At 36.6% G+C, this 26,867-nt stretch overlaps 2 protein-coding genes across 2 annotated transcripts in view; one reads left to right on the forward strand and one right to left on the reverse strand.

The window, feature by feature from the left end:
- LOC588665 (tetratricopeptide repeat protein 21B) overlaps window positions 1-14,724 on the reverse strand; it is a 28,449-nt gene extending 13,725 nt beyond the window's left edge. The window contains exons 1-19 of the mRNA XM_030972125.1: window positions 14,645-14,724; window positions 12,175-12,261; window positions 11,742-11,871; window positions 11,065-11,175; window positions 10,289-10,353; window positions 9,878-9,982; window positions 8,957-9,045; window positions 8,250-8,444; window positions 7,574-7,658; window positions 7,099-7,197; window positions 6,522-6,714; window positions 5,888-5,985; window positions 5,277-5,477; window positions 4,012-4,227; window positions 3,293-3,364; window positions 2,832-2,952; window positions 2,140-2,243; window positions 984-1,138; window positions 321-404 (exon numbers count right to left, since the gene is read on the reverse strand). Coding sequence (XP_030827985.1) covers window positions 321-404; window positions 984-1,138; window positions 2,140-2,243; window positions 2,832-2,952; window positions 3,293-3,364; window positions 4,012-4,227; window positions 5,277-5,477; window positions 5,888-5,985; window positions 6,522-6,714; window positions 7,099-7,197; window positions 7,574-7,658; window positions 8,250-8,444; window positions 8,957-9,045; window positions 9,878-9,982; window positions 10,289-10,353; window positions 11,065-11,175; window positions 11,742-11,871; window positions 12,175-12,201 — 2,150 coding nt within the window. The 5' untranslated portion in view covers window positions 12,202-12,261; window positions 14,645-14,724. The remainder of the gene's footprint in view (window positions 1-320; window positions 405-983; window positions 1,139-2,139; window positions 2,244-2,831; window positions 2,953-3,292; window positions 3,365-4,011; window positions 4,228-5,276; window positions 5,478-5,887; window positions 5,986-6,521; window positions 6,715-7,098; window positions 7,198-7,573; window positions 7,659-8,249; window positions 8,445-8,956; window positions 9,046-9,877; window positions 9,983-10,288; window positions 10,354-11,064; window positions 11,176-11,741; window positions 11,872-12,174; window positions 12,262-14,644) is intronic.
- A 170-nt stretch (window positions 14,725-14,894) lies between these two features.
- LOC594533 (coiled-coil domain-containing protein 13) lies at window positions 14,895-26,185 on the forward strand. The gene is made up of 16 exons (XM_793969.5): window positions 14,895-14,953; window positions 15,876-16,116; window positions 16,548-16,619; window positions 16,967-17,072; window positions 17,587-17,726; window positions 18,084-18,140; window positions 18,955-19,182; window positions 19,433-19,636; window positions 20,367-20,543; window positions 21,042-21,248; window positions 21,722-21,906; window positions 22,487-22,606; window positions 23,343-23,477; window positions 24,104-24,219; window positions 24,685-24,805; window positions 25,572-26,185. Exons 2-16 carry the CDS (start codon window positions 15,919-15,921, stop codon window positions 25,762-25,764), a joined length of 2,259 nt encoding a protein of 752 aa, XP_799062.4. The 5' UTR covers window positions 14,895-14,953; window positions 15,876-15,918; the 3' UTR covers window positions 25,765-26,185.
- The last annotated feature ends 682 nt before the right edge of the window (window positions 26,186-26,867 follow it).

Here is a 26,867-nt window from a genome sequence, read left to right on the forward strand (position 1 = left end):
AGAGTTATAAGTTTTTAGAGGAAGAAACTTAAACTAAAAGTAAAATCACTTCTAGAATGGATTAAAACTCATTCTATTCCTAGTCATGTAGGGGGCAAGAAAATGAATATGAAATAGCAGATCTATCAATATATTTCAACAATGAAACATGTTACTTGTGATTCACATATACACCTCCAAGATGCCAATTTGGAAGATGAAGCAGTATAAAGTTATGTCCTAGACTGTGATAGGAAATTAGGAATTAATTGTGATGAATGTGCATTGCAGGTAGATAGGTTTGAAACTGTTCGAAGGCTTGATATTAACTTGGGATTTACCTGTAGCAGCTTGCATAGAGTTTCTTGTCCTTTCGATGGTGCAGATAAATCTCGGCCATCTTCTCTCTGGCTTTCACAAAATAACTGGAAACAAAAATAAAGAGACAGAGGGTTGCTTTATCTTCTAATTCTTGACCAGTGTTTGCTATCTATCTTCCCCAAATATAGTGCAATCCTTTTATCTCATGCTTTTTGCGTTAACATACATGTATATTAACAATCTGACATATCAGAATTCAAATCTTAATTTCAATGCTAATTCTTTTCTTACATCACAAACTGCCCCATGTATCACAAAAGCATTTGTAGAGGATCATATTTGAAGCTCTTTGCACAGTAAGTTCAGACATGCTGACACACATTCTTACACAGGTAATAAATAATGAAGGAAAAAATTCAAAAGTACATAGACATGAAATAAATATCAAATCCACTTGCGACTTTGCTTCACTATTGTACAATTTAACTTTTATACTCTGATGGTGTGATTGTGTCATGTCCTTGTTGGAATGTTGTATGTAGGTCTTTAAGAGCTGATACCTACACTTAGCATATTGAATCATAGTAATCAGTTTTGTCTGGATCAAGGCACTGATGCACAAGTATTCATAGCTCATACGGTGTTCTTCTTCAAGTGAGTAAAAAGAGTGAATGACAACACACCTTTGTTCTGGTGAGATGTTCCTTAGCATGGACAGAGCCTGTTCTACATCTCCTCTAGCAAGGGAGAGGTCAGCATTGGCAATGGTCACCCGTATCTCTTCCGATGTCCTGCTGAACTCATTGATGGCATCCTGCATCACTTTGGCTGCTTCATGCTGTAATTCAGAATGGTAAGGAAACCAAAAGGTCAAACGCAATCAGAGATGCCAACTTCTTGACACAAGAAAACAGACTGAGTATCCTAAAAAAAAATCAGATTTTGGAGAGAAAAATCAGATTTTCACGGAAACTTGACACTACCACTGGCCAGACGGCCCCGGGCCAGTAAAATTTCAGAAAATGTTTGCTCTTTCATAAAAATTTAATGAGAAAATTGCAAAGCAAACTTTTTGTTGGGGTTGCGGGGGTTTACTTGTACATATTTCTATGCGATTCCGCTGTTTTTATGGGTTTTTAAATATTTTTAAAAAAAAATATTAAAAAAAAATATTTTTATATTTTTATATTTTTTAAAATAAATAAATGAAAAATCGTATTTTAAGATTTTAGGATCGTATTTCACTCTTATTATCGTACTAAATACGATTTAATCTTACTGGTTGGCATCTCTGCGCAATGCATGTAGGTCTGGTAGATGTTTCACTAGACTATGATTCAAATGGTTTGAATTCTACTGTCCTCAGCCCTGACATCAATCTACACATGCTATGTCAACCAACGTGTAGTACAGATTTACCCTTACATTGCAGCTTGGCTAAATCTTGGGTAATGAGATATTTTTAAGGAGCTTTGAATGTCTGTTGATACGGATATGTGCCAATTATGAACCTATCTATTGTAATTTTCAAATAATATGAGAATATTTCATCTTATTATATTTTCATTTACATCCGTAAATTTTATGCAAAACTAAAGCTTAGTCAGATTCTTGGCAAATCAAGTGTTGTCTCAAATCTATTTCAATATCTTGGTATGATATTTACACATTATAAACAAACAAATAAATTCCAGTGATCATTGTTCAGTCATTATTTATGGATATGATTTGTTGACCATTTGTATATTATTTGTGGATGTATACGATCGAACTTGTCAATTTTTTGTTTATAAATAAGGAAAACTGTGGAAGGGGGGAAAAAAAATCCATGGATTTTACCTCTGCACCAGTCTGCCGGTATGCATCTGCCAGCTCCAAGAAGACAGAGACCCTGTCTGTCATTGATATAGGTCCACCCTTCACTCTCCTTGAAGCAGATACAGCTGTTCATAAAGATACACAATGACATGACTTTTACATGACAATGGGTTCTACTGTAATATCATACACCATAAAATCTAGATGATTCACTAATTCCACATCTTTGTTCATACCTCTGTCATGTCAAAGTAGGTAAATAATTTAAAGGCAAGAACTTTGATATATTCCATCACCAGCTGACCTGTCGGATAACGAGCCAATATCATAGGCCTTTATGAATAAACTGAAATGCTCAAATCTCTTGTCTGCTATATCTCGAGGGCTTAATCAGTGCAGCATGCCCATTTTATCATCACAAATTGATTTCCCCCTTTAGTTTTGGTAAGTACCATAAATATCAAACAGTGCCTTTTTTGTTTCATTGACTTGTTTCTTTTTGTTTTTGGCAGCTATCATACATTCTCGAATAGTGCTCTCACAAGTCTCTGCTGGCTTTGGTCAACTAATGGGACAAACTGTGGACAGACACAGTTAATTTTTATGACACATACAATGTTATAGAGAACATATACTCTGAACAATGTGGTAGTGTGGGTTTTAGTCTGCAGCAGTTAAAGAGATAAGGATTAATTTAATGGTGATCAGCTTACCTCTCTTTTTGATCCCAGGTAGAGCCATGGCAGCCTGGAGAGTCTTACAACACTCCTCCATCTCTCCCATCTTCTTCTGGGTACGAGCCTTGATCAGGTGATACAGAGGCATCTCACGCACCTACAAGATAGAACAAAATAGTCAAATATGTTAAGATTAGTTCAAGCTTCATTTTAGTGATTGTAAGCAATGTGAATTGTAAGCACAATGATATGGCGTATGGATCTCAAACGTACTAAAAAAAGAATGAATTATTATTGCTGTTGTTGTTGATGTTGCAATTGTAGTTGATGTTATTATTATGATTATCATTACTTGACTGCGGTATTACATTGTAGTGCATATATTATAACCACATTGTTTACTAATAAACATTAATCATAACCTAAATATTCTGTAAACATTGAAATGATCAGAGAACATGAACATATCTCAGATCTAATTTTCAATCTAGGCTTACCTCAAAGTTGTAGCTGAGACCCATTTCCAAGGACTGAGATGACTTCTGGTAGTTTCCAAGATGAAGGTATATCTAAAATTACAAAAAAACAAAACAAGAATGGTTAAAGTCATACAATTCTTACGGGATCTATACAACTGCACCGGCATTGGCACTTATATAAGCTTCTATAAAAAGACAGGATAAGGCATTATGGCTAATTTTTATAAAAGGTTTGTAAAATTACCATTGCCGTGAAATAATAGAGCACTGAATTTGCATCTCCAGTTCTCTGCCCTTTAAAGTAACATTTTGAATAAAAATTCAATATATCTGATGAATTGCTCACATCTCATTGGCACTTGAAAGTTTTAAAATGTCCTCATTGAAAAATGACTATCAAGTCTATTTCATGGAAGGAAATTTATATTTAAAAAAATATTTAAAAAAAATATTGAGCCCTCCAACATACATCTATATCTCATTTACTAGCAGATCAACTGACTCTGGTAAAGCACTTGTAACAAATAAGACACAGTACTTTGGATTGTACATTCAAACCTGTCTATAGCGACCACCCAAGGTATACATACAAAATGGTCTTTCAAGCTCCTTTAGTACATGTTTCAATGAGAAACCATTTTCAAGGGAAACAAAAATGTGGTCTTTGTAGACAGGTGGTCACTAAAGAAGGTTTGACTATACGTTTCCCATTATTCTGTGACATCTCTCATCTTTACCTGTGCCATGAGCAAGTGCGCATCAGCATATTCTGGGTTGTGGTCCAAACAGTGCTGCAGGCTAGTCTGGGCCTGCTCCACTTGGCCCAACAAGAACTTGACCCTGGCCTGGAGGTAGAACCCCTCCAGTAGACCAGGTACTGCCTTACAGATCGGATCTAGGACCGCGTTGCATCTCGCCAGGGCTGGGTCTGCAGGTTGACCGGCTCCTTGAGGCTGAAGGGAATAGAGAGAAAGGTGAGGAAAATGGAAAGAGGGTAATAAAAGAAATAAAAATGTACAGTACATATACTCTCCAACAATAGTAAGCAAATAATTACCATTGGTTAAGGTGATGGGCGAAACTATCTTTCATCACATGATTTACTTTTGTCCAATCGTAGACCGAGATTCTTAGTATGTAATTTCTGATATTTCTTTTAAACTGAATAACAAGAAACCCTCCCATCAATCCAAAGGTTAACTATCACAGAAAAAACTAAAAACGTACCTCTTCAATAAGTAAATTGTAATTCTAATATTTTTGTTTGTTATTATAATTACTCTTTTATACATGTATTATCTTGTGTTTACTATGTCATTATTTCTGTAAAGCGCTTCGAGCAATTCGTTGGATGTTGCGCTATATAAAAGACAATTGTATGTATGTATGTATGTATGATCATCCTGACTCTTCCCATAGCTGCATATGACCAGAGTGTTGCTGATATTATACAGGTTAACTGAAGGACCAATCAACTGTGTCCCACCTTGACTTGTTAGTATATGCTCTCACCTCAGTAGGAGCAAAGAGCAGGTTCTCTTTGACAATGTCCACCAAGAAAACTGGATTCATCTGATCAATACACGATGATTGATTGTATCACAAGTGCTCATCATCATATGATGATGACTGTGTTAAAATGTTATCACTATGAAAACGATCCCCATCATGAATATTGTTATCAACTCTCCCATTCTGAACAAACCTGGGGAGTGTTTCACAAAGACTAAGATTGACTTTAAGTTGGACTTAACTATGGCAGGCCGTTCATGCCACTGTTTGCTCTCACCATTATGATCTTTAGGTATTTTAGGTATTTAGGTATCAAAAATTGTAAATTTTGTAGATTTGTGACCATGATTTGTACATCCCTTGAGAGACCAATGGTGAGAGCAAACAGTGGCATGAACGGCCTTGTCATATTATCATATTAAGTCAAACTTAAAGTCGATCTTAGTCTTTATGAAACACCCCCTAGATCTCTTCTTATCGAATTTCTCACCTCAGTAGGAGCAAAGAGGAGATATTCTTTGACCATGTCCACCAAGAAATCTGGATTCATGAGAGTGAAGTAGTCGGCTCCAAGGGGCAGACCCTTGAGGGATTGGAAGTGGACAGTGCTGGCTTCATTGAGGAGGTTGACCGTCTCGTCTGCAGGCTTGTTACGCTTCCTGGACAGCATGGCTCGCAGGAATAGGATGTCCTGTGAAATAAATAATACATTCTCTTGTCATTGTTAATATCAAGGGATAAAATATGTTGATTTCTTACAATATCATTTGTAGCACAAACATTGCAGGGAATATAATGCATATAGAATATATATATGTATATAACATCTAATAAGGGACCAAAAGAGATTACAAATACATTGAAAATGACTACGCATAAAATGGAGCAAATGTGATTGAGGTAAGTTAAGATATGAACAAATTAAAATTACAAATATACAATCATTTACATGAATATTCAAAAGAACTTAATAGGTACATGTGGCTTTGATTAAAGTCTTGAATACATAATTAACAAAATTAACTAAGCTGAGATGCCACTTCTAACAGGCACTGCTATGAATGTATTATGATTTGATAGATTTTAATCTACTTGGCTTACCGATGATTTGCCAATGGTCTCTTGAATCTCTCCCAGAAAGTCTAGCTGTTGTTCTGCATCATCTAACTGACCATCTTCCAACTGGAACCGGATAATACCTGGAAAGAAACAAAAAGTCAAACTTCCTTTTTATTATAATGTATGCCATTTTCCATATCAGGAAATTATGAAACTACTGTTAGTGAGAATTTGTTTCCTCAAAAAGAGTGGAGCCTTGTTTCATATAATGATCAACTGCATCAGCATGTGATCAAGTGATAATTTCTCAACAGCCCATCAATATTAATCTCATCATAATGTTAACGCGTAATTATCCACCATCGGAAACTTTGAAAGAGTCCATACGCCCTCACTCATGTGTATTATTGTATAAAGGAGTCATATTAATTTTAAACGAATAGCAGATTTATATCCCAATTTGTAAAAGAGAAAATTCCTTTGGAGGAGTAATTGCTTAGTGGATAAAGTACAACTCTTGTAAATAGACTGTCCAAGTTTTGACCTGTACATCAGGGTCCCTCAGATAGGACTGCACACCACAACCACCTGGAGGTTAGCTTCATGCATTCAATAGCTTTCTTGGCACTCATTTTAAAACAAACAGACAAATTTAAAAAAAAATAAACAAACAAACCTGTGAGTGCAACAACACTTGTCTCGTCCAGCTTCATGGCCATACGGTATGCCTTGACTGCATCCCTGTTCTTGCCCTGCATCATCTGCTGATAACCACTCTCGTTGTGGAAGTCTGAGTTGTTACCGTCCAGACCGATGGCCCTCTCCACCATGGTCAGGGTCTGAAGAAGGATCTGCTGATTGCGAGAGCACTGCATGGCAACAAGAAACAAAGAACAGGATATCTTTGGGTTTAAGTTGGGTGGATTTATGGTCATTGTTGCTTTTAAAAATGTCAAGATACATAGAGAACTATCTTAATTTTCAATTTCATGATCAAAGCTGTGTTTTTCGCCTTCTTTGTCAGGAATATACAGTCTATCACAAACATATATCAGGGTTACAGTGCATCATCTGTTGGAATTTCACATCTGTACTTAGTATCTTACACAAAGTTAAGAATGTAGTTCTTTACTTCAAAAGAAAATAATGCATCCTAAACCACTAGAAACCACAATTTGATATCTTATAAATATTTAAAGATTATCAATGATATCATTAAAACTACTTCATTACACTGGGAAAGGTACACTTACCACTCGACTGAATGTCTTGGAGAGATGGCAGTAGATGTGTGCATTCTTGGGTTCAAATCGGTCAATGAGTTGAATCAGCTCTCCAATCCTTGCTGCAGCCTGTGAGGAGAACATGAAATATGAACAGAATAGTCAACTTTCAGAACATTTCACAAAATATAACATAATTACGTCAAAATTTGTTATAGATGCTTGGTCCATTATATTTTGCAATTTCAAACAACAATTCCATTGAATTGATCAATAAAAGCCCAAATCTCTGAGAGATTGTTGTATTTGCATAGGTTATTTTATAGAACTTTTACACCAAGTTTAAATAAATTAACATAGTTGTGTCACACCATTTCAAAACTCTCTCACCCCCTCCTCCTTCTCTCTCTCTCTTTCTCTCTCAAACACATTCTCATCATCGATGATAACCATTGATTAAGTAATCACAGAACTATAACGTTACATTACAGATGTGATATATTACCTCTTCATAATTTCCCTCTCTGCAGAGTATTTGAAGGATAATCAGTCGAAGTGCTTCTATGCAATTAGGTTCTTGGACTAGAGCTCTGAACAGGAGAAAAAAAATCAACAGCAAAAAAGATTGGACAAAATTATACAAATAACTTGAATCAACATGAATACTTGACATGAAATAGATTTCAAATATTTCTTAAACATCTTCAATGCTGCAAAAACAATGAAAGACCCTATCCAATGAAAATACAACTTGATATAAATGGAAATCTAAATGAATGTAGAATACAAATATAAAAGATATTTACACTTTGATTATTGCACAAAAGTAAATTAAAACCTCATTTTCGGCACCCCTCCAAATTAAGGATCAATAGGGGTCAAATTTGCAAAGTCATTGTGAATATGCATACACCACATAAGATAATGTCATCAAGTCGATAGCATGTTTTTAGGTCGAACATTTTCAAAGCTCTAGATTTTGAGTTTTCAGAGAGCTGATACTACTCTGACAGACACTAAAATAGCATATAATTGATATTATGGTAATATATGGCTTATCAACTTTCTTTTGATATATAATTCATCCATTTCATTTTTCAGTTCGGATATGGTCTTTAAGAATCAAGTGAAATAGAAGGAAGTGGAAGATGGGGAGAGCTTTTCAAATATATTTAGGGTACCTTTGTGCAGACTCGACGGTCTGTTCCCAGTCCTGTAGCGCAAGCTGCAATCTCATCTTCTCCATGAGCGCCGGCATGAATCCTGGATAGGAGACTACAGCCTGGTTGATGAGGTCCAACGCTCCGGTGTAGTTGTGTCTCATGCTCATGTAACGGGACTTGCCAATGAGAGCATCGATAGCCTTGGGGGTGGCACTGTTAGGGAGAGAAAGAGAGAGAGAGAGAGAGAGAGGGAGAGAGAGGGAGAAGTGAATATGGTGTATTGAACTAGTTTTAACCCATGATTTGACAAGTTGACTAATACTGTTCTTTAGAAAATTATAACCACATATTTTCGCTAAAATGGAGAAAAATGCAAAAATGCAACAATAACTTGTGTTGGATAAGGAAGACTTTTTAAATTCAGACTCCCTCAGAAAGTACTTGAGTTTCCTTGTTCTTTTCTTCTTTTTTCTGTTCTTGAGATGGTTTTCTTTTTAGCATTATTTCTGCAATTGTTAGAAGCAGTACCTGAACATGATAACAGACTTTCAATGTATAAGAATATTTAATCACATGAATTCAGCATTATCAATATCAAAGAGCTTGATGGAGCAGTTTAAAACTGTAATGCTCTATAAGAATACCAAAATAAAAATAAATCACTTTTTTTTATAGTAACACTCTTAGATATCATCTATGGGTATATAGAGACAAGAAATACACACCTGAGCACTTCCTCAAAGAATTTTCCAGCCTTCTTGAGATAGTTGTCCCTGCCCGAGGTGAGATCAATCCAACCTCTAAGCGTTGAACCCTGGTAGATAGGAGAGAAAATATCGACAAATCCATCATGATTTAATGCCCCACTGCACTACTTACAGCTACTTGCGCCCTCTATATAACAAACAATGCCTAATTGGTGACCATTGGTCCCCCATGATCCTCTTTTTCTTATGTTAAGTGAGAGCTGATTTGATGAGATAACCACCTATCAGTGACCTTGCAGGGTGGTCTAATCCCTCCTGTAAACTAGTACAGATGGGCTATGAATGCATCATCGATTTCAATCAATTGCATGGTTTATCTGAATCTATGCAAATTTTGTTGCATTACTTTCATAAAAAGACAAGGATTGTATGAAAGCTCAATGAGGTAATCTTTTTTCTTCTCATGACAGAGAGGTATCACTTGCTCTTGATATTTTACCTGTACGTTTGTATAAGTTATGAATATTGTATGTTACCAAGGATATTATATAAAGCTATTCACAAATAAGCAAGATAGATACTCAAAATTTGCCTCAAGTGACTAATGCAATGTACACCTATTTGTTGTCCTGGAGACAAGTATGCCACATAAATATTCATAATTGTGTCTGCAAAACCTGGAAGGAGATGCTAAAAGAAGATGTGAGAGAATCCGGCCCCGCCAAGGCGGATGAGGTAGACCGGAAAGCTTGGAGAATAGCCATAAGGGAAATGAAACGACCAACCACACACCGTGAGAAAAACAGATGCTGAATGATGAGATGTTTTCTGTTTGAAGCCACGAGGGCACTACATCATATACTTTTAACACACAATTAATGCCCTTTTGGCTCCAAACAGATAATATAATACTCTTTACAAATGAGCAAGTATATTTACCTCAAGTGATGATCCTCCAGCCATCTTGATTGACCTATCCACATACTCCCTGGCTTTGTCATGACGACCGGTATGCCACAGAAACAGAGCGGCAAAATACACAGCCTGAAAGCAAGAAAAAAAGGTACAATATATCAAATGGAAAACTTCTCAGGGATTTGAGGAGTGCCAATGTGGCATCATAATATGACTAAATAAACAACAAATAATGACATATGATACAGTTAGCTTCAGTTACTAGTTTCAAATGTAAGACACAAAACAGGAACATGTACTATACTTTGTATGCTACTTGGAAAGCAAACTATAAGATATTGCATTTCTTTCAAGACTGAACCTAACCGAATACTATAGTTTTTATGTTAAAATCATTTGGGTAAATCTAATTTTCAAAAGGTAAACATAAATTACCTTGTCAGATGCTTTCTTTCTGTCTTCTTTCATCTTGGCATCTAGCTCCTGAACTGCCTCCCTATCTGCAATCAAGAACAGTTGACATATTTAGGGTGACATAATATTGGATAAAAGAGGTCAAGTATAAAAAGGATAATCATCAAGCTAGTATAAGAAGAGTTCGTACTTCCATGACGGGTCAGAACATACACATCATACACACCAGGAATGGGAGACATGACTAGCTATAATTCTATGCCTGGAAGGAGGATACTCAGGCTACAAACTTTCATATGTAGGAAACTATGCGCAAATTTTTGCAGATGGTTCAGATCCAAAATGTTTCAAGCTGTTAAACAATACAAAATATTAATCATAAGACATATTTTGTTTACTATTCATGAAATTAAATTGTAAAAATAGGAAACTAAGTGCCATTTTTCTGATGGTTTAGATATAAAAAGTTTCATGTTGTTAATAAATATATTAATCATAGGACATTCTTTTTTACAGTACACTGTAGTATAAATGCCGACTTGTGTCTAATACCCCAGTCACATCAAGACTATCAAATAGACTAATCAGAAGAATATAGTACAATGAATGGTCAGAAATCAATCGGTTTGAAATCTGCTTGGCAGTATTACTGAAGACTTATGGAATATGTAAAGTACACCAGAAATTAGCAAAACAACATGATTTTTTTCTTCATGAATAAGATTACAGCACATATCCCTTTATTAAAGACATCATTATCTTAAACACTGCAGCACTATTAATAGACCATAACTTACCGACATTCTTGGACTTCTTGTGAGCATACATGAGAGCCATGGTGGTGCACAAGGTGACTTCTGGCTTGTCACGGATGGATTCCAACTCTCTCATACCTTCACTCAGCCGATCTGGCATGATTGAATACACACAAGCAATCAGTCATTTGTTTTTCTGATATGTGATGAATGCAAAAGGGGTTCCCATGAATTGAATTTTAAAAAACAACTAAAGATATATTTTGCAAAAGAACCTGCAGTTGATAGATGCTATCGTATTAAAATAATTGTTTCCTTGTTTGAATTCTACACACGATTGTTTTTTTTTTAACCAGTTGAATACTAATCAACCCGGGACAAACTTGGACAGGGGTCTATGGAATATGTGAGTATTACAAAATCAAATCATATTCAACAAATTTGATTTCAGTTAAACAGGGGCTTTGTTTTTTGTTTTTATTCTTATTTTTCAGAATAGTCTTGAAAGCTTGATATCATATCCAACAATCATATCATTCTTTGGATTTGAATACAGGTCAAATTTATTTGGCATTTTTTCAAACTGATTGTATGTTTATGGTTTTCAGCATGATATTGTACACTAGAAAATATTTCTAAAGAAAAAATGCAATTTTGATTGCAGTTTTCAATAAAGAGCAAAATGTAGGAGTTGTTTTCACTCTTGCAATAAAACTTACCTTCCAGTATGAGGCCATAGCCCTTGAAAAACATAAGAACAGGGTCGCTGCCATACTTCTTGATTGCCTCTAGTGCCACTCGCTGCACATGGCGATATAACTTCTCTTGGCAGTAGAAGTTGAGTGCAGCCTGAAAGCAAAACACAATCATAAATATCATTAGAAATAAGTATTTAGACAAATTATATCTAAAAGAAAAGGCAAGAATATACAATTGACAAGACAATTGACTCAATTCCCTTTTTTCTTCATTTGAAGTTTGATCTGTCCATCATTATTTCATGAATTCCTCCTTTACTTATGTGATATTGATAGCATTGATCTTTAAATGCTGAAGAAACCTGTAAAACCTATGTCCTATGAAGTGTCAGTGATGAAGTATTAGATACAAAAATATTATGAAGTAAATCGTGTTCCAGTGTTTTGCACTTACCAAAGTAGTGACATCAGAATCTGCCATCCCTTCTTCCTCTTCTTCTTTAGGTTTACTTCAATTTTGTTCAAGTCCAGATACAGTAGTCTGGAAACAGAAGATATTCAATTTATGTCATTGATTATTGGACCATTGAGCCATCAGTGCCTAAATCATAGGAGGAACTGTTTAAATACTCGCACAACTTGTATAATATATGCACAATGCACTAATCAATCGTGACCACTATGAGAGACACCACACCACAATATCCTGGTTTATTTGCTGAAAAGGCTTTTGACGAGTACCAGCATAGACGTAGACGTAGACCTACATCTGCTATAGATCTAATATCTGTCTTCTTGACCAATTTCAAAGTGTGTCGCAGGAGTAGAAACAAGAATCCTTCAGCCTGCACAAGTCATGGTGTTTAACTTTAATGTAGGTGTAAATTACGGAGTAAAACTAAAAGGTAGCAATTGCACCTATGAATAGTCAATACACACAATGCACACAAATGTACACAATGAATACGATGTGGATGATACTAATAGGCAAGGTCGACAGTAGATCTAAACCAGGGCTGTCAACTTTGGGAAACTGCTTGGAGGGAGATAGCGCCGAATAAGCCAGCCAGCGAATAAGCGGGGGGAGCACTAATTTTTTTGGGGGGCGGAAGGTTTTTTCATAAACCAGGAGATTCTACATCGTTGGCGGGAGAGCGGGAGGAAGGCGTGGTGGCAGGAGTCTCCTGCTACAAGCTTTTGGGGCGGCGGCGGGAGAATGAGCGTGATGGCGTGAGACTACCTCCAATTGCGGGAGGGTTGACAGCCCTGTCTAAACTTACCATTTGAATATCTAAATAATTCTTTCCAACATCGGTAGGCAAATTCATGCAAAAAAATATATTCAAAAAATTGACTTGAAAACACATCACACAATTAGTCTGAACCGAGTCAGGAGCAAATTTGAAGAAATTATATTTTTAAATGTTGTAAAACCAAAGATATAAGAAGAAAACTGACCAAGTATCTGTACTAAAAATCGTACATGTAAAATTGGTCGTAGACATTCGACAGCTGAATATGACGCGCACGGTTGCATTATGTGCGTTCTCAAATCCAAAATCGTACCTCACACACACAATCTCGCCATACCGCGAATGGTCCATCTTGGGGAGCTAGCCGGCTGAGAGTTTGCAGCGATACCAACGCAGCTTCGGAGCTCCGCAGCGCGCCATTTTAGCGGGACTCGGAAAGGTTTGCGATGGGAAGGCAGCGGCCTAGCTTTTTGCCCAAACAACGCTAGATCGGCTGCTGGCAAAATGAAAATAACTACGATCGAGAACATCGTCGGTTTCTTAACTTTTCAGTGAGATAATTCTGAATTCTAATTGAGACTATATAATAAATTAAATCGACAAAGAAACCTCGGTAGAACTCTTATAACTATACAAAAGCTTGTTTATTTCTTCATTTGACATTTTGTTTTCGACCATTTTTTCGTGCGCGAGTCAATGTAAACTATGTATTACCAAACTTTCAACACGCAAGGAACGGGGAACACTCGCGGACCTCGTAACAAATTCGTTGCAAAAAAAAATTTCAAGGGTGATTTTGAAGCAGTGAAGAACATTGGCGCTGCGATGCGCAGAAATATACTTGAAAGAAACTTAAAAAATAATACCTGAATTTTCAGAAAATCGTATTTGTATTAGTGTACCTAGATGTGACTTGTTTATAAATCAGATTTTATGAAGATTTGTCGGGAAAAAATGTCAATTTTTTCCCTTTGGTGGTCATTTCTAGGCTAATATTTTAAAAGTTGCATCAGTAATGGGCCCGATGTTTCTCTTATCGTACTCGCATGTTATTTCTACATAGATTAAACATAGGATGGTTAAGGGTAAGACCAGATAACATTATAAAAAAGATATATCCTTCCACCCTCCCATATCCAAGTTTTGGGCTGATTATTGCCAACCCACCGCAGCAAGGCCATTCAGATTTTCGTACGCGCGCAAAGCGCCCTCTAGTGCCCCATGAATGTGCCTAACATCGGTAAGTTGAAAAACTTGTATTTTACTGCTATTTAGGTGTCATCAATAGTCACTAAAGTGAAATCAGTTGACTTTTGTACAGCGGTATTTGAAATGTTGAGGATCAATAGCACAGCTTTTAATACACAGCCAGGATAATAGTAGTAATGCAGCTAGGCATAGACCCTATGTGTGATCCAGCGTAGCCCCAGGAGCTCCGGGGATCAAGATGCCCCAATTCAGCCATACCTGCCCGGTGCCGATCGAGTCCAATTTCGTTACCGTGCAACACACATGCAAACGTATTTCATAGATCTTTTTCGTAATAATAGCATCAATGATATAAACTTTAATAAAACTTACATAATGACAAAAATGTTGAAAATGATTGAATGACATGAATAAAGTAAATCGCCCGTTCTTAAACATTAGAATAATAGAAGATATTTTTACCTTTCAAGGTCGAAGATCGTCCGTCTCGAGTCAAAGTTACAGGAATTTTACGTAACCTTTGACCTTTCAACCATGTAAACTGATTTTTAAAATGTTGAATATATATTTATGATATATATTGCATGTAATTTGTCTCTAAAATAATTTTCAGTTAATTTTTGATATATTTTAAATCAGTAAATGTAACCATTTAAATTTAGAATAGATATATTTTCTCTTTATTCAAAAAGAAACCTGAATGAATAACAAATTTTTGGGGTTCGTCTCTGTTGTGAAGGTAAACTTCCCATTAGTAACGACATTAAACAGGTAATTCTTTGATTTTTTAAGGGTAAATTTACTAAAGATAGTGAATAATTTCTTGATCATAATTGTGCCTATTAGTCTAAGCCTTGTATATGATTAAGCATTATAAATTTGTTCAATAATTTGTTTAAAGAACGAAGCTGCTAGCGCTAGCTGCATACCCTGTCCATCAGCCGTAATCGCCCCCGGCCGTTCGGGCGGAATGAGCTACTAGTTGTTGGTGATGCTGCTCTAGCCCTGCCACTTTACCGCACGCCAGCTCCAGGGCCAGGGCCAACCACCATGCACAGCCTAGCCCACTACACGAGTACACCTAGATTATTAAAGGGCTAGGTGATGATATAAAATACGTGATTGATATGCACCTTGCCCTAATAATTGGCACCCATATTAACCATAGATTTCTAGATCTATCTAGGTCTACCCCTGTGAGTTGTCATTTATTGTGTGATGAGTGATGTAATTCACTAATTGTAAACGCTGTCGAGATCCGACTCTGATTTGATGCTGACTTTGTCTTTAGACAGTTTAGTACAACTTGAATGATTATTTGCGATTAGTGTAAAAATGGGTGTGTTTAGACTTAGGCAGTTAGGTCTAGGGCGTTACCGATCAATTCAGTAACCTTCCAACATTTGACAATATACACTTTAATAATCACGATTGTCGTAAAGTCTGCATCAATTGGCAACACAAAATCAGCCCTTTCCATACACCGGATCGTTACTTGCATTTCTGGTCATGATTCAGCGACACTCAAAGCGCGCTCCTTTTTACACTAAACCCTTTGCTATTGTGGTACCATGTTAATTGTATTTTGTTCAATTAGATTCCAAATGACATCAAATTGATCAAAATACAAAGTCTACTGATTAAAAAAATGCCTTTATATTCTTGATGTTTACATGATCTTATCATTTTAAAGGATATGTGGTAAATACATCTCTAGGAGTCCTACAGAAAGCATCATGGATGAAGGAGATGCAACTCTCCGGCATCAGTTCCAAGTTCTACAGGAACAGCAGCAGAAGAAGCTGATGCGAATGAAACAGAGGCAAGAAGGCAAGACAGCCAAGAAGGATGGTTCCGGCTCCAAGTCAGAAGAGGTCCAAGGTGGTGATAGTCAGATGAATGGATTTGGAGTACAGGATGATCTAGGCCTAAAGGTGTGTATGGAGTTAAAGGCTTTCTGGATTTTTTAAAGTTTTATGAAAATGTATTTATTTATTTGTTATTATTTTTGTTGTGGTAGGTTACTGCATGTGTATGGCAGAAAAACACTGAAATTATTTAAGAACCAACACCTAGCTTGATGCTATGATTTTCATCTTACAGACTGGAAATTGAATTGGTACTGGTAACAGGTGGACACCATTATAGTGAATTTATAAATCATGTAAAAAAAAAAATTAAAAAAATTTAAAATTTTGCTGGATTTTTTTAATGTTATATTTCATGTCAACATTAATTCTGAAATGTGTACTTCAATAATGTTTCAGGATGAAACATTTGAATTTGTGACAATGAGATGATAAATTCAGACACATTTTAAATACAGACAGGTTTTTTGTAATACTTTTTGTTTTTATATTTACAGCTGAGTGACCCAGTCACAAAGAATGCAATGTACCAGGAACATATAAATGAGGAGTTATCTGATAACATTAGGGTAAGTATAAAATGATACTCTGTGTACTTGTTCAAATTTTGTGATAGATTGTTTACTTTATGTAAATTTAAGAAGAAACAAATATTGTGTTGTGGGAAACTTTTCACTTTCTTTTATCAAATGGGTTCAATTGTGGGATATATTTGGCCTAGTCTTCAATCGATTATGAAATTGGGTTTATATATTAAACTATTTAAAGGGGACATGTAATGACTTATTTATGTAAAAATCTATGATTGAGTAAACCATATTCACTTTACAAGCTGCTTTACTGTAGGTAGATGTAAAAGTAAATCATTCTAGTATTATGCATGTTAAATATTTTTTTTTTTTTTTTTGACCAACAGGAGTTGAAAGATGAGACTGGACGGCTGTATAAACTTCTCAGTGAAAGGGACTATGAAATTAGGAAACTAAAAAAACAGAGAGAGCAGGACAGACTCGCTCTAGGAGGTATAGCATCATTTGATTTTTCTCAACCTATTCTTCATTTTCTCCTCCTCCTGCTTCTCCTCTCTATCTTCCACCTCCTCCTCTCCCTCCTCCTCCTCTCCCTCTTCCTCCTCCTCCTCCTCCTCTCCCTCCTCCTCCTCTCCCTCTTCCTCCTCCTCTCCCTCCTCTCCCTCCCTACTCCTCCTCCTTCTCCTTCTCCTCCTCCTCCTCCTCTTCCTCCTCCTCTTCCTCCTCCTCCTCTTCTTCCTTCTCCTCTTCCTCCTCCTCCTTTTCTTCTACTTCGCCTTCTTCTTCTCCCTCCTCATTCTTTTCTTCTACTTCTTCTTCTTCTTCTTCTCCTCCTCCTCCTCCTCCTCCTCCTCCTTCTTCATCCTCCTCCTTTTCTTCCTTCTTCTTCTCTCCCCTTGTTAGACCATATATATATTAGTCTAAAATGTTATGTCATTCAATTTCCTTTTATTGAATTGTTCACTATATATGCCAAATCAAACTCTTTTTTTTTTACATTCTTTAGGAGGTGGGGTTGCCAATGAGAATGCTGCAACAAGGATTGTGGAGCTCTCCAAGAAATCTAGGGAGCTGACAGCTGAACTGGAGAGTGAGAAGTCCAAGAATAGACAACTCACCCGCAAAGTCAGAGATTTAGAGGTAGAGGTCAGTGTGTTATTAAACCTCTGCGTACTAAAATGTATCTCGTAGTAGAAAGAATACCACTTTAGCTATGACTTATCTGCTTAAATAGCTTGAAGTATCGTGAAACCAATCGATTTGACAGAAGTGTCATTGTGTTAAAAGTAGATTGTTGATTCATAAATTCACTCCAAATAACGCATTTCATACCTCTTTGTTCTTCCTCTTACCACCATACTATTTTGCCTTCTCAGATTTTAAGAGAATAGAATTCTTGTTTTTGTTGAATTTCTCTTCAATAACTGTGTTCCAATTTTTTTTTTAACTCAATTTATTTTGTTTTCTTTAAATTGTTTAGTTCATTTTTTCTTCTCATTTTAGATCAGTCGTGGTGCAGGCACAAGCAGACCGAGACCCCCAAGTCCTACAGAAGAGCAGGTAATATGAATTTTTAATCATGCAGTCTCTCTTTCTAATAGTAGATTGTAAAACAGTGTATCAATTGTATACAGTGCACCCTTTTAGGATTTCAAATCATCCAAAGAAGAAAATAGTTACACATGGTAATTGTAGAACCAACTCCAAATTTTGATGTTTGAGAAATGCTATGAATATGATTTTGAAGACACGCTTTCCAAAAGCTGTTTCAGAAACTTGTACACAGCATATACACTTGACCCCAGGCATTCCACATTGACAAGTCTGAATGAGGAAAAATTAAAGAAATGCTTACCGTAATTAACGGTGTATTAACCGCACCTTTTTGCCGCCGAAAAAAAATTCAAAGTCGGGGGTGCGGTTTATACACAGTATAAAGTTTCGATTTATGCCCCTCCACCTGGCGCTATGCCTGGCAATGTCTCCCAGCTCAGTAATCGGTGTGTTGACTCTCCATTTTGAAACTAGAACAACACTCAAATTTGTTTGTCATCTTGGTTTGAAAGTAATCTTTCTGATAGATTTCTATATGTAGTTGATAATAATAATTCCTCCAATTTTTCTTCTATTACACGGCGTACCACAAGGTTCTATCCTAGGTCCTCTACTGTTTTTTAAGTCGGCAAAAAAAAAAGTCAGCAATTCTTCTTTTTTTTTTTTTTTTAGGGCGAAAAAGAGGGGTGCGGTTAATACACGAGGGCGGTTTATACAACGTTAATTACGGTATTTAAAGGCATAAGGGCTTAACACATCCTATTACAATTTCTAGAGAAACTTCCATCATTTTCTTAATGGTATTATTGTATTGTCACAGGCTGCTGCAGTACAGGCCGAGCTGAAGGCAGGCCAAGATAAACTTAGCCAGGCCAATGCTAAGATGGGTGAATGGCGTACTCAGATAGCCAGCCTAAAACAGGAGCTCAAAGTATGCCACAGGGTCCTGAGCAGTGAGATAGGAGACAATGTCAACATCCAATCTCTGCTCAACCAGCCCAGCGGATGGAAGGGAAGGGCTCAGCAGATACTCTTGCTTCAAACAAAGGTAAGCATAGCAAGGCATGGAAGGTGAAGCTGATTGTAATACAGCTTTGCTCCTGTGCAATGAAACAATCCATTTTCAAATTCTACCTTGTGTTCTGGATATGGCTTATTGTGCTACTGGACTTGTCACGCTACTCAGGTGTATTTCATTATTTGCATCAAGTGTTCGTCTTTTCCCGAAGGACAGTTTGTATTATGTGTTAAAAGCTTTTGCAAAACATTTTACCATAATTCTTGTGATTGGCTTCTAGGTGGAGAGGCTAAAATCTCAAGCTAACCAGGTGCAGGGTATGAGACCAGGTACAGAAATGAGCCTCGAGGATCAGTTCATGACCATGGATATCACAGGGGACGCTCTCTCTGCACCGGTACAGAGGACCAGCAAACCTTCCATCGATGAGAAGCAAAGAAACAGGGTCAGGCAACTGGAGAAAGAAAAGAGAGAAGCTAAAGAAGTAAGAACCTTAAAATTCTAGTTGAGTAACTGAGTAAGGTCATGGAAGAAGTCATCATATATCCAGGATGAATGCAATGAAATCAAAATAAAGGGGAGAACATGTCATTATTCTTCAGGGAGAATGCATATTGAATGTATGAATTTGGAGTATTATAATTGTACATCCGTAGACCTAGTCCCTCCTATCCCATATGGAACATTGTGCAGCAACAAATTTCTCCATCTTCTGCAATCTTCTACAAGAAATTTGGCATCTTCCCAGATTGGGGACAGAGGAATGGTGCTGGCAGGGTTAAAGCATTACTGATGAATATGGATGACATAACGATGACTAGAAAAGTGGAGTTGGTGATACAATAAATGACAAAAGTAATAAATATAGGAACAAGGAATTATTAGCTTACGATGATTAGTTTACCTTAATAATGTTCAATGAGTATTTCCTTTAAATCAACGTAATTATATGACATACCATGTGGCTGATATTAGATACTTAGATATTAAATGCTTGTTACTTACTCATAGATTTTTATTAAAGGGTTACAGTTAATATGTTTCATAGGTATTCTACTTTGATTATAATAACTCAAATGACTTCTATGCTTTTGATTATGTGTATTTACTTAAGTCATCAATGACAGCTAGAAGTAGCCTGTCGGTTGATGGGGAAACCTTGTGGTTGTTCTTTTTGTAGTTGATGTTGTAACAATTGTTTGTTTTCCTTGCAGAGAGTGAGTAATGAGCTGAAAGCCCTAGAACAAGACCATGCCCGGTTGAAGAACAAGATGGATGCCTGCAAGGCTCGTAACAGGGTTCTCTCAGAAGAAATAAAGGGGCTCAAGCAACAGGTCGCTAGATGCATGGATAAAGGCAAACATGATGATGAACTTATTGAGGCCCTACTGGTAAGTTTATCATAGCTGTAGATTCTTTTGCTTTCATCTCATATAGATGAATGACCATATCCATTAAAGGACAAGAAATCTTAATCGCAAAATAGCAAATCCTGTAGATGAACAACTATTAAAGTCATCTGATGCAATTTTTAACATCTTTGCTTTTGTAAGCATTTTATCTCATCTTATCTTTTAATTTTATTATTGTATGCCATTCCAGCAGATATATATATATATTAGAATTAGTGGTGTGAATAAATGATCCGACTTTTGTTTTAAATAAATGTCATTCGTCACCACGAAATCCAGTTACTAGAATTTCCTCTTTTAAAGGAGATATTAAATCAAGTTCCAATTAATCTATTTGTGACCTGACAAGGTGAGAAAACAAAGGTGTAAAATAAAATGATCATCAGATAAATCACGTTACAGTAAAAATACTTATTATTAAATGGAATGAAAGAAATAATAAACATGGTATCCATGATCCCATTTTTGGATTTATAGAAACAACAGAGCCAGCTGAAGCAGTCGTTGGATGAGTTAAATAACAAGGACCAGCAGAGCGTTGAGCAGCGGGTACGTGACAACCACAGCCTACACCAGCATGCACAGAGGGAAGCCAATGCCATGGAACAGCTCCGCATCATCGTCATGGAGAAGGAGAAGAAGGTCAAGGCTTTGGAGGAGGAGATTATTGAGATGAGAAGACAGGTAAGTGCATTATTAAAGTATTGAAGAAGATGGATGGCCATTTTGAGGGTTAAGGTCTGATATCGTAGTGATGATAATCTTTTAAAAAGAAGTGTCTTTCTAGTAAGCCGTACAATCTGCTGTGTTGGATTTAGCCACCAAATAGTAAGAACTTCCCTAGTGAAGCTACAATAATCAGAATGATTCAGGATAATGTCTTACATTTGTTTGACAAGTATTTTTGTAGACGCTGGTTTTATCTGTAGTCCAGTATGTGCTTGTCTGTGGTTGGTACTTTTTATGATAAGTTTATATAAAAACATTGCTAGTACAGTTCTGAGGGTTCTTATTCCCTGGATGTATAAGTAGCAAGAAGAGCACTTGACAAGTTCAGTTTTTCTCTAGACAATTAGGCTATCCCACATTAGCTGTTACCATGGCAAAATCCATTCACACTCTTCTTTTACAATCCATCATTTTTAATATTTCTATAGAAGCAGCAAATGAATGGTCTTGATAGACCCCCATCTCATCAGGGTTTCAGCCTTGAAAACAGACCTCCGTCTAGCCAGGGGTTTGTCCTCAACCCAGCGGCCACGCCCATCAACAGACCCCCCTCATCCAGCGGTAGGAGGACCCGTGTCCTCAGCAACACTTCACCAGTGCCTCCTCCTTCAAGGTGAGGAATATCCTCAAGACTTTATTGTAATATAAAAAAAGGCTTTTTGGTAGATGAAAAATCCCTGTTGAATTGTTGATACCGAATGGCCATCAAGTTATTAGTGCTCCCTGTCAAAGAGGATTCGTTTAATAGGAAAGATTTATGATGACTTCTTGTGTGTTACTCTATAAACCCACTCCAAAACATTGACACCTGTATCTCTCAAAGGTGAAAAGAAGAGCAGTCTTTGTAGGCAGGTAGGCTTTATATACATGTTTCTTTAGTATATGTTTTAATGAGAAAAAAACAAATCTTCAATAGAAACAGAAATATATCTTTATAAATAGGTGGTCTTTCTTTTCAGGTGGCACTGAACTAGGTTTGACTGCACATCTTTTACCTTTATGTTTGAGAGTTTATATGGTTGTGTTGTCTTTGAAATAATGCACCGTCGTTTGGAAATCCTATCTGTTTGTATGAGTGGTTCTCATAGGGAAGCAGTTACTGTTTGAAAGTGTACATCTTGTGTTGAACCGAAATCAGAATGAAGTCAGTCTGGCATTGTAATATATCTGCTGTGGATGGTTTGTTATTGCAGACAAGGAGCACGCACATTGTCCCAGCTGAGCAATCGTAGCGGATCAAGGCAGAGTACTGGAGACACAGATCTACCTCCCAGAGGGTCTCCTTTACGCTCCATCCGCCCTGCAAGCACGGGGTAAGCCCCTGCCTCCCAACCTCTCTCATTTCCATCATGCCAATGTCTGTTCAAAATAGCCTTGTGTAAATATTTGAAGATAATTAGAGCAAAAGGAATTTCTGTTGTAATTTTATAACAGTGCTTTGTATTTTTCTTAGTACTTTTTCCTCTATTCATTATAAAGAGAAAGGAAAACAAATGTTAATATTTTTATGTACAAATACAATATCAAGATTGGCTTCAATATACACCTGCTTGAAGAGCCAAAAAAGTGAATTGATTTCTATGCAATGTAGGGTGTCCCTATTTGCCATTTAGAGAAGTAACCATGGCCCCTGGTTATCAGTATTTACCTGAGCTTATGCTTTTGACTGCTTTTCATCAAATAGATGGTTCACCATGTACTTTGTGGGAGCAGGTCCAGGATCATGAGGGGGGGGGGGGGGGGCAATTCTGAAAAAAATTCTAAATTAAGGAGTCACTGTTTTGTCATGTACTTAAGGGGGGGCAATTCTGAAAAAATTACTCAATTAAGGAGGCACTGTTTTGTCATGTACTTGAGGGGGCAATTAATAAGGGGGCATGTACTGGTTGTACCCCCTTCCCCCAAAGACTATCAATATTTTGAACCTAATTTGAAACATACCCATGATGATGAACCATTGATAAAAAAAGGACTGTAATTACTGTAAATTTATAATGAATTAAGAGATCAAATTGTAATTTCCGGTACATTTCACGGTACATCTCACAGGAGTGTAGCATCATCATATTCTCATGAAGCGATAGACTCTCTGAAGCTACAGTGCCAGGAGCTTCAGTCACTCAGCCAAGCAGCAGATGTAGAGAGGGAAAAACTTCTCGAACTGGTCGCTGTTCTACAGAAAAGGTCAGGAAATAATGTTAGAAGTATTGCAAACATGATATAAATATGTATGTTAGTCTTTTGTCAAACAGTAGAAAACAAAGACAGAGATTCACTTCAGGGAGTAGTAGTTGTAGGTGCCACATTGTTTTGTTTTGGTAATGTGTGTTTATCTTTGGGGAGAACGATGGATGTCCTTTCTCTGATGTATCTCAGCTCTCTTTGCAGAATAATGCACTTCATATAAATTGAAATTGAATTTCATGTGCTTGTTTTGCATGTCGACTTATTTCCTTGACTCACAAACTAAATGTTGAATGATTTTGTTTTTCTTTGTTTATATGTTTTAGTTTAAATTATCCATTATACAGTCAAACCTGCTTTAGTGACCACCTGTCTACAAAGACCATATTTTTTGTTTCCCTTGAAAATGGTTTCTCATTGAAACATGTACTAAAGGAACCTGTACTTAAAGACCACCTCCCTATAAAGACCACCTCCCTATAAAGACCACTTTTCTTGTCTCCTCTCCCCTGGGAGGTCTTTATAGACAGGATTCACTGTAGTAATCATAGTATCAATTAACAAACTTTTAAGATTGAGTTAATTTACGCATATATATGCATACGTTTGTGTCCTATATTCTTCAGATTCGAAGAGACCTCCACAAAAGCAGCCGACTCCCAGAACAGCCTCCATGAGCTCAAACAGAAGAATGTTTGGCTAGAAAAACAACTTGGTAGAGCCAAAATGGAGAGTGGAAAAGGTATTGAAATGCGATTTAATTCAATTTCTTTTCACATGAATGCTTGTTGTATATGTCATTGAATCTTTTTTGTCATTAACTCTCACTCTTCACGATCATCATAAATGGTTATTTGATAACGAACTTTCAGAATGATATATTCTCTATCTCCTTCTTCGTGATTTTTAAAGAGAATGTATTTGCATGGAGCTGTTAATTGCTAATTTGACTCTTTTTTGTAATTTATTGTTTGGATGAACATATTGCTCATAAATTAGAAATTTTACCCTGCCGTGTAGGCATTGCCTGATACATATTACGGATGTAATAAGACATTACTGCAGAAATCAATGACATATTTAGCAAATCGCCCTATTTAGACTCCTCTTGTGGACTCTTGCTAGTTTTTTTTCAAGTAGTGTTTCTGTTTGCATCTGTGGTTAATGTTTTTAACTATAATGTATTTCAACTGATCTTGTTATGCAGGTGGAAAATCATCTTCAGCACTCATCTCTAATAAGTCTTCAACAGGATTGCTAGGGGTTGAGGAGTTACTCAGGGATGGCATCCCGATTTCACAAGACTCTGTGGATTCATTGCAGCAGAGGTGAGTTATCTTTCACATATGAAGTGGGTCAAGTCATTATGATGATATTGAACTGGTCATCTTTGGATAGGTACAATATAATAATGAGTGTATGGCAGAATAAATTTGATTTTGGAAGATAAATTGTTCTTATATCAACACTATTTTTGTATGAGTTGAATTGAATTGTATTGAAAGAAAAGAATGTTTCTCTTATACATGTAGTTGTTGTATTTTCTTACTCTGACTACTGACTACACTATCTCCTATAAGTCTCCCCTCTCTCTCTCTCTCTCTCTCTCTCTCCCACTCTCTCTCTCTCTCTCTCTCTCTGTTACATGTTTGTTTATTGATGTTTGCCTCATCTCACTTTCTTTTTTTCTCTATCTATCTCTATTTCTATTTCTTTACTTTTCTTTCATCAATCTATAACTCTGTTTATATCCCCTAAGCCCTCTTGTCATTCCTCTACATATTACTCTCTGTCTGTATATAACGAGTTTAATTCCAAAAGGAGCTAAATCCACTTTTTGATAAAAAATTGAGTTATTGATATCTAATATTGTTTACTACGTTTTTCAACTAAAGTATTTACCTAAATTTTGGGAGCAATTATGAAAAAAATGCACCTTCTAATATCACTTTTCTATAGACCCCTGTACAAAATCTGGTAAACAATTTTTTTTTCTCTCAATTAAAAAAAACAGATTAAGCTCCTTTTGGAATTAAACTCTTCATACATTTTTTTGCTGACAATCTCTTCTCCTGTCTCCCTGCTTCTCCACAGACTCGCGATCCAAGTGGATGAGAATGACGCCCTGAAGACCGCTCTCCACAGCACCCTCAAGGCCAAAGAAGAAGACCTGAAGCTCTACCATCAGATGATGGATCAGACCAAGAAGGTCTTTCTACAGGGACTCAGACAGTTTAGACAGCAGAGCAGTGCTGGTAGCAGTAGTACCCAACAACAATCGAGCTAGCAAGATCAAATTTGAGTTTGTTCGATTCTGCAGTGATTGAAGAGAAAAAACAATTTGTGCAATTTATTAAGTGGTGTAGATTTTATATGATCATATAGCCTGTGCTTCTGGTTTATCTTTCCCTGATGTTCTTAAGTTTTCTATTCATATTGCTTTCTTTGTCATCTTTGTTCTTCTCTAATGGTCTTCTTCTTCTTTTCCATGTATCTGTGTACCCATCTGTCACTCAAACCTGCCCTTTATCTTTTCTTCTCCTCTCTCTTTTCCTTTCTATGACAATTCTCTTCTTTCATTCTCTGCAATTCTCTATCCTTGTATCATATGTTCTTCCTTGGTTATTTTTATGCCTCCGCCACCGAAGGTGGTGCCGGAGGCATCATGTTTTCGGGTTGTCCGTCCGTACGTCCGTCCCGTTTGACCGTTATCACAATATCTCAAGAACCATTTAAGATTTAAACTTAAGACTCGGGAATAGTATTTATCACCATAGGAAGACGATCTGATTAGATTTTGGAGCACGTATGTCAAAGGTCAAGGGTCACAGAGGTCAACTTATGAAATTCCATACATTGAGATTGTTATCATGATATCTCAAGAACCACTGGAGATTTAAACTTCAAACTTAGTGATAGTGTGTATCACTATAGGAAAACAATCTGATTACATTTTGGAGCACGTAGGTCAAAGGTCAAGGGTCATAGAGGTCAACTTATGAAATTCCATACATTGAGATTGTTATCATGATATCTCAAGAACCACTGGAGATGTAAAAACTTCAAACTTAAGGATAGTATGTATCACCATAGGAAGACGATCTGATTAGATTTTGGAGCACGTAGGTCAAAGGTCAAGGGTCACAGAGGTCAACTTATGAAATTCCATACATTGAGATTGTTATCATAATATCTCAAGAACCACGGGAGATTTAAACTTCAAACTTAATGATACTGTGTATCACCATAGGAAGACAATCTGATTAGATTTTGGAGCACGTAGGTCAAAGGTCAAGGGTCACAGAGGTCAACTTATGAAATTCCATACATTGAGATCGTTATCGCGATATCTCAAGAACCACTGGAGAATTTTCACTTCAAACTTAATGA

The sequence above is a fragment of the Strongylocentrotus purpuratus genome, unplaced genomic scaffold (genome assembly GCF_000002235.5).
Source record: "Strongylocentrotus purpuratus isolate Spur 01 unplaced genomic scaffold, Spur_5.0 spur5_scaffold_6, whole genome shotgun sequence".
NCBI classification, from domain to species: domain Eukaryota; kingdom Metazoa; phylum Echinodermata; class Echinoidea; order Camarodonta; family Strongylocentrotidae; genus Strongylocentrotus; species Strongylocentrotus purpuratus.

Coding starts and splice junctions, on each gene's coding strand:
- LOC594533 (XM_793969.5), top strand. CDS start 15,919: ATGGATGAAGGAGATGCAACTCTCCGGCATCAGTTCCAAGTTCTACAG. Junction 19,183..19,432: donor TACTCTTGCTTCAAACAAAG/GTAAGCATAGCA, acceptor ATTGGCTTCTAG/GTGGAGAGGCTAAAATCTCA. Junction 20,544..21,041: donor AACTTATTGAGGCCCTACTG/GTAAGTTTATCA, acceptor TTGGATTTATAG/AAACAACAGAGCCAGCTGAA.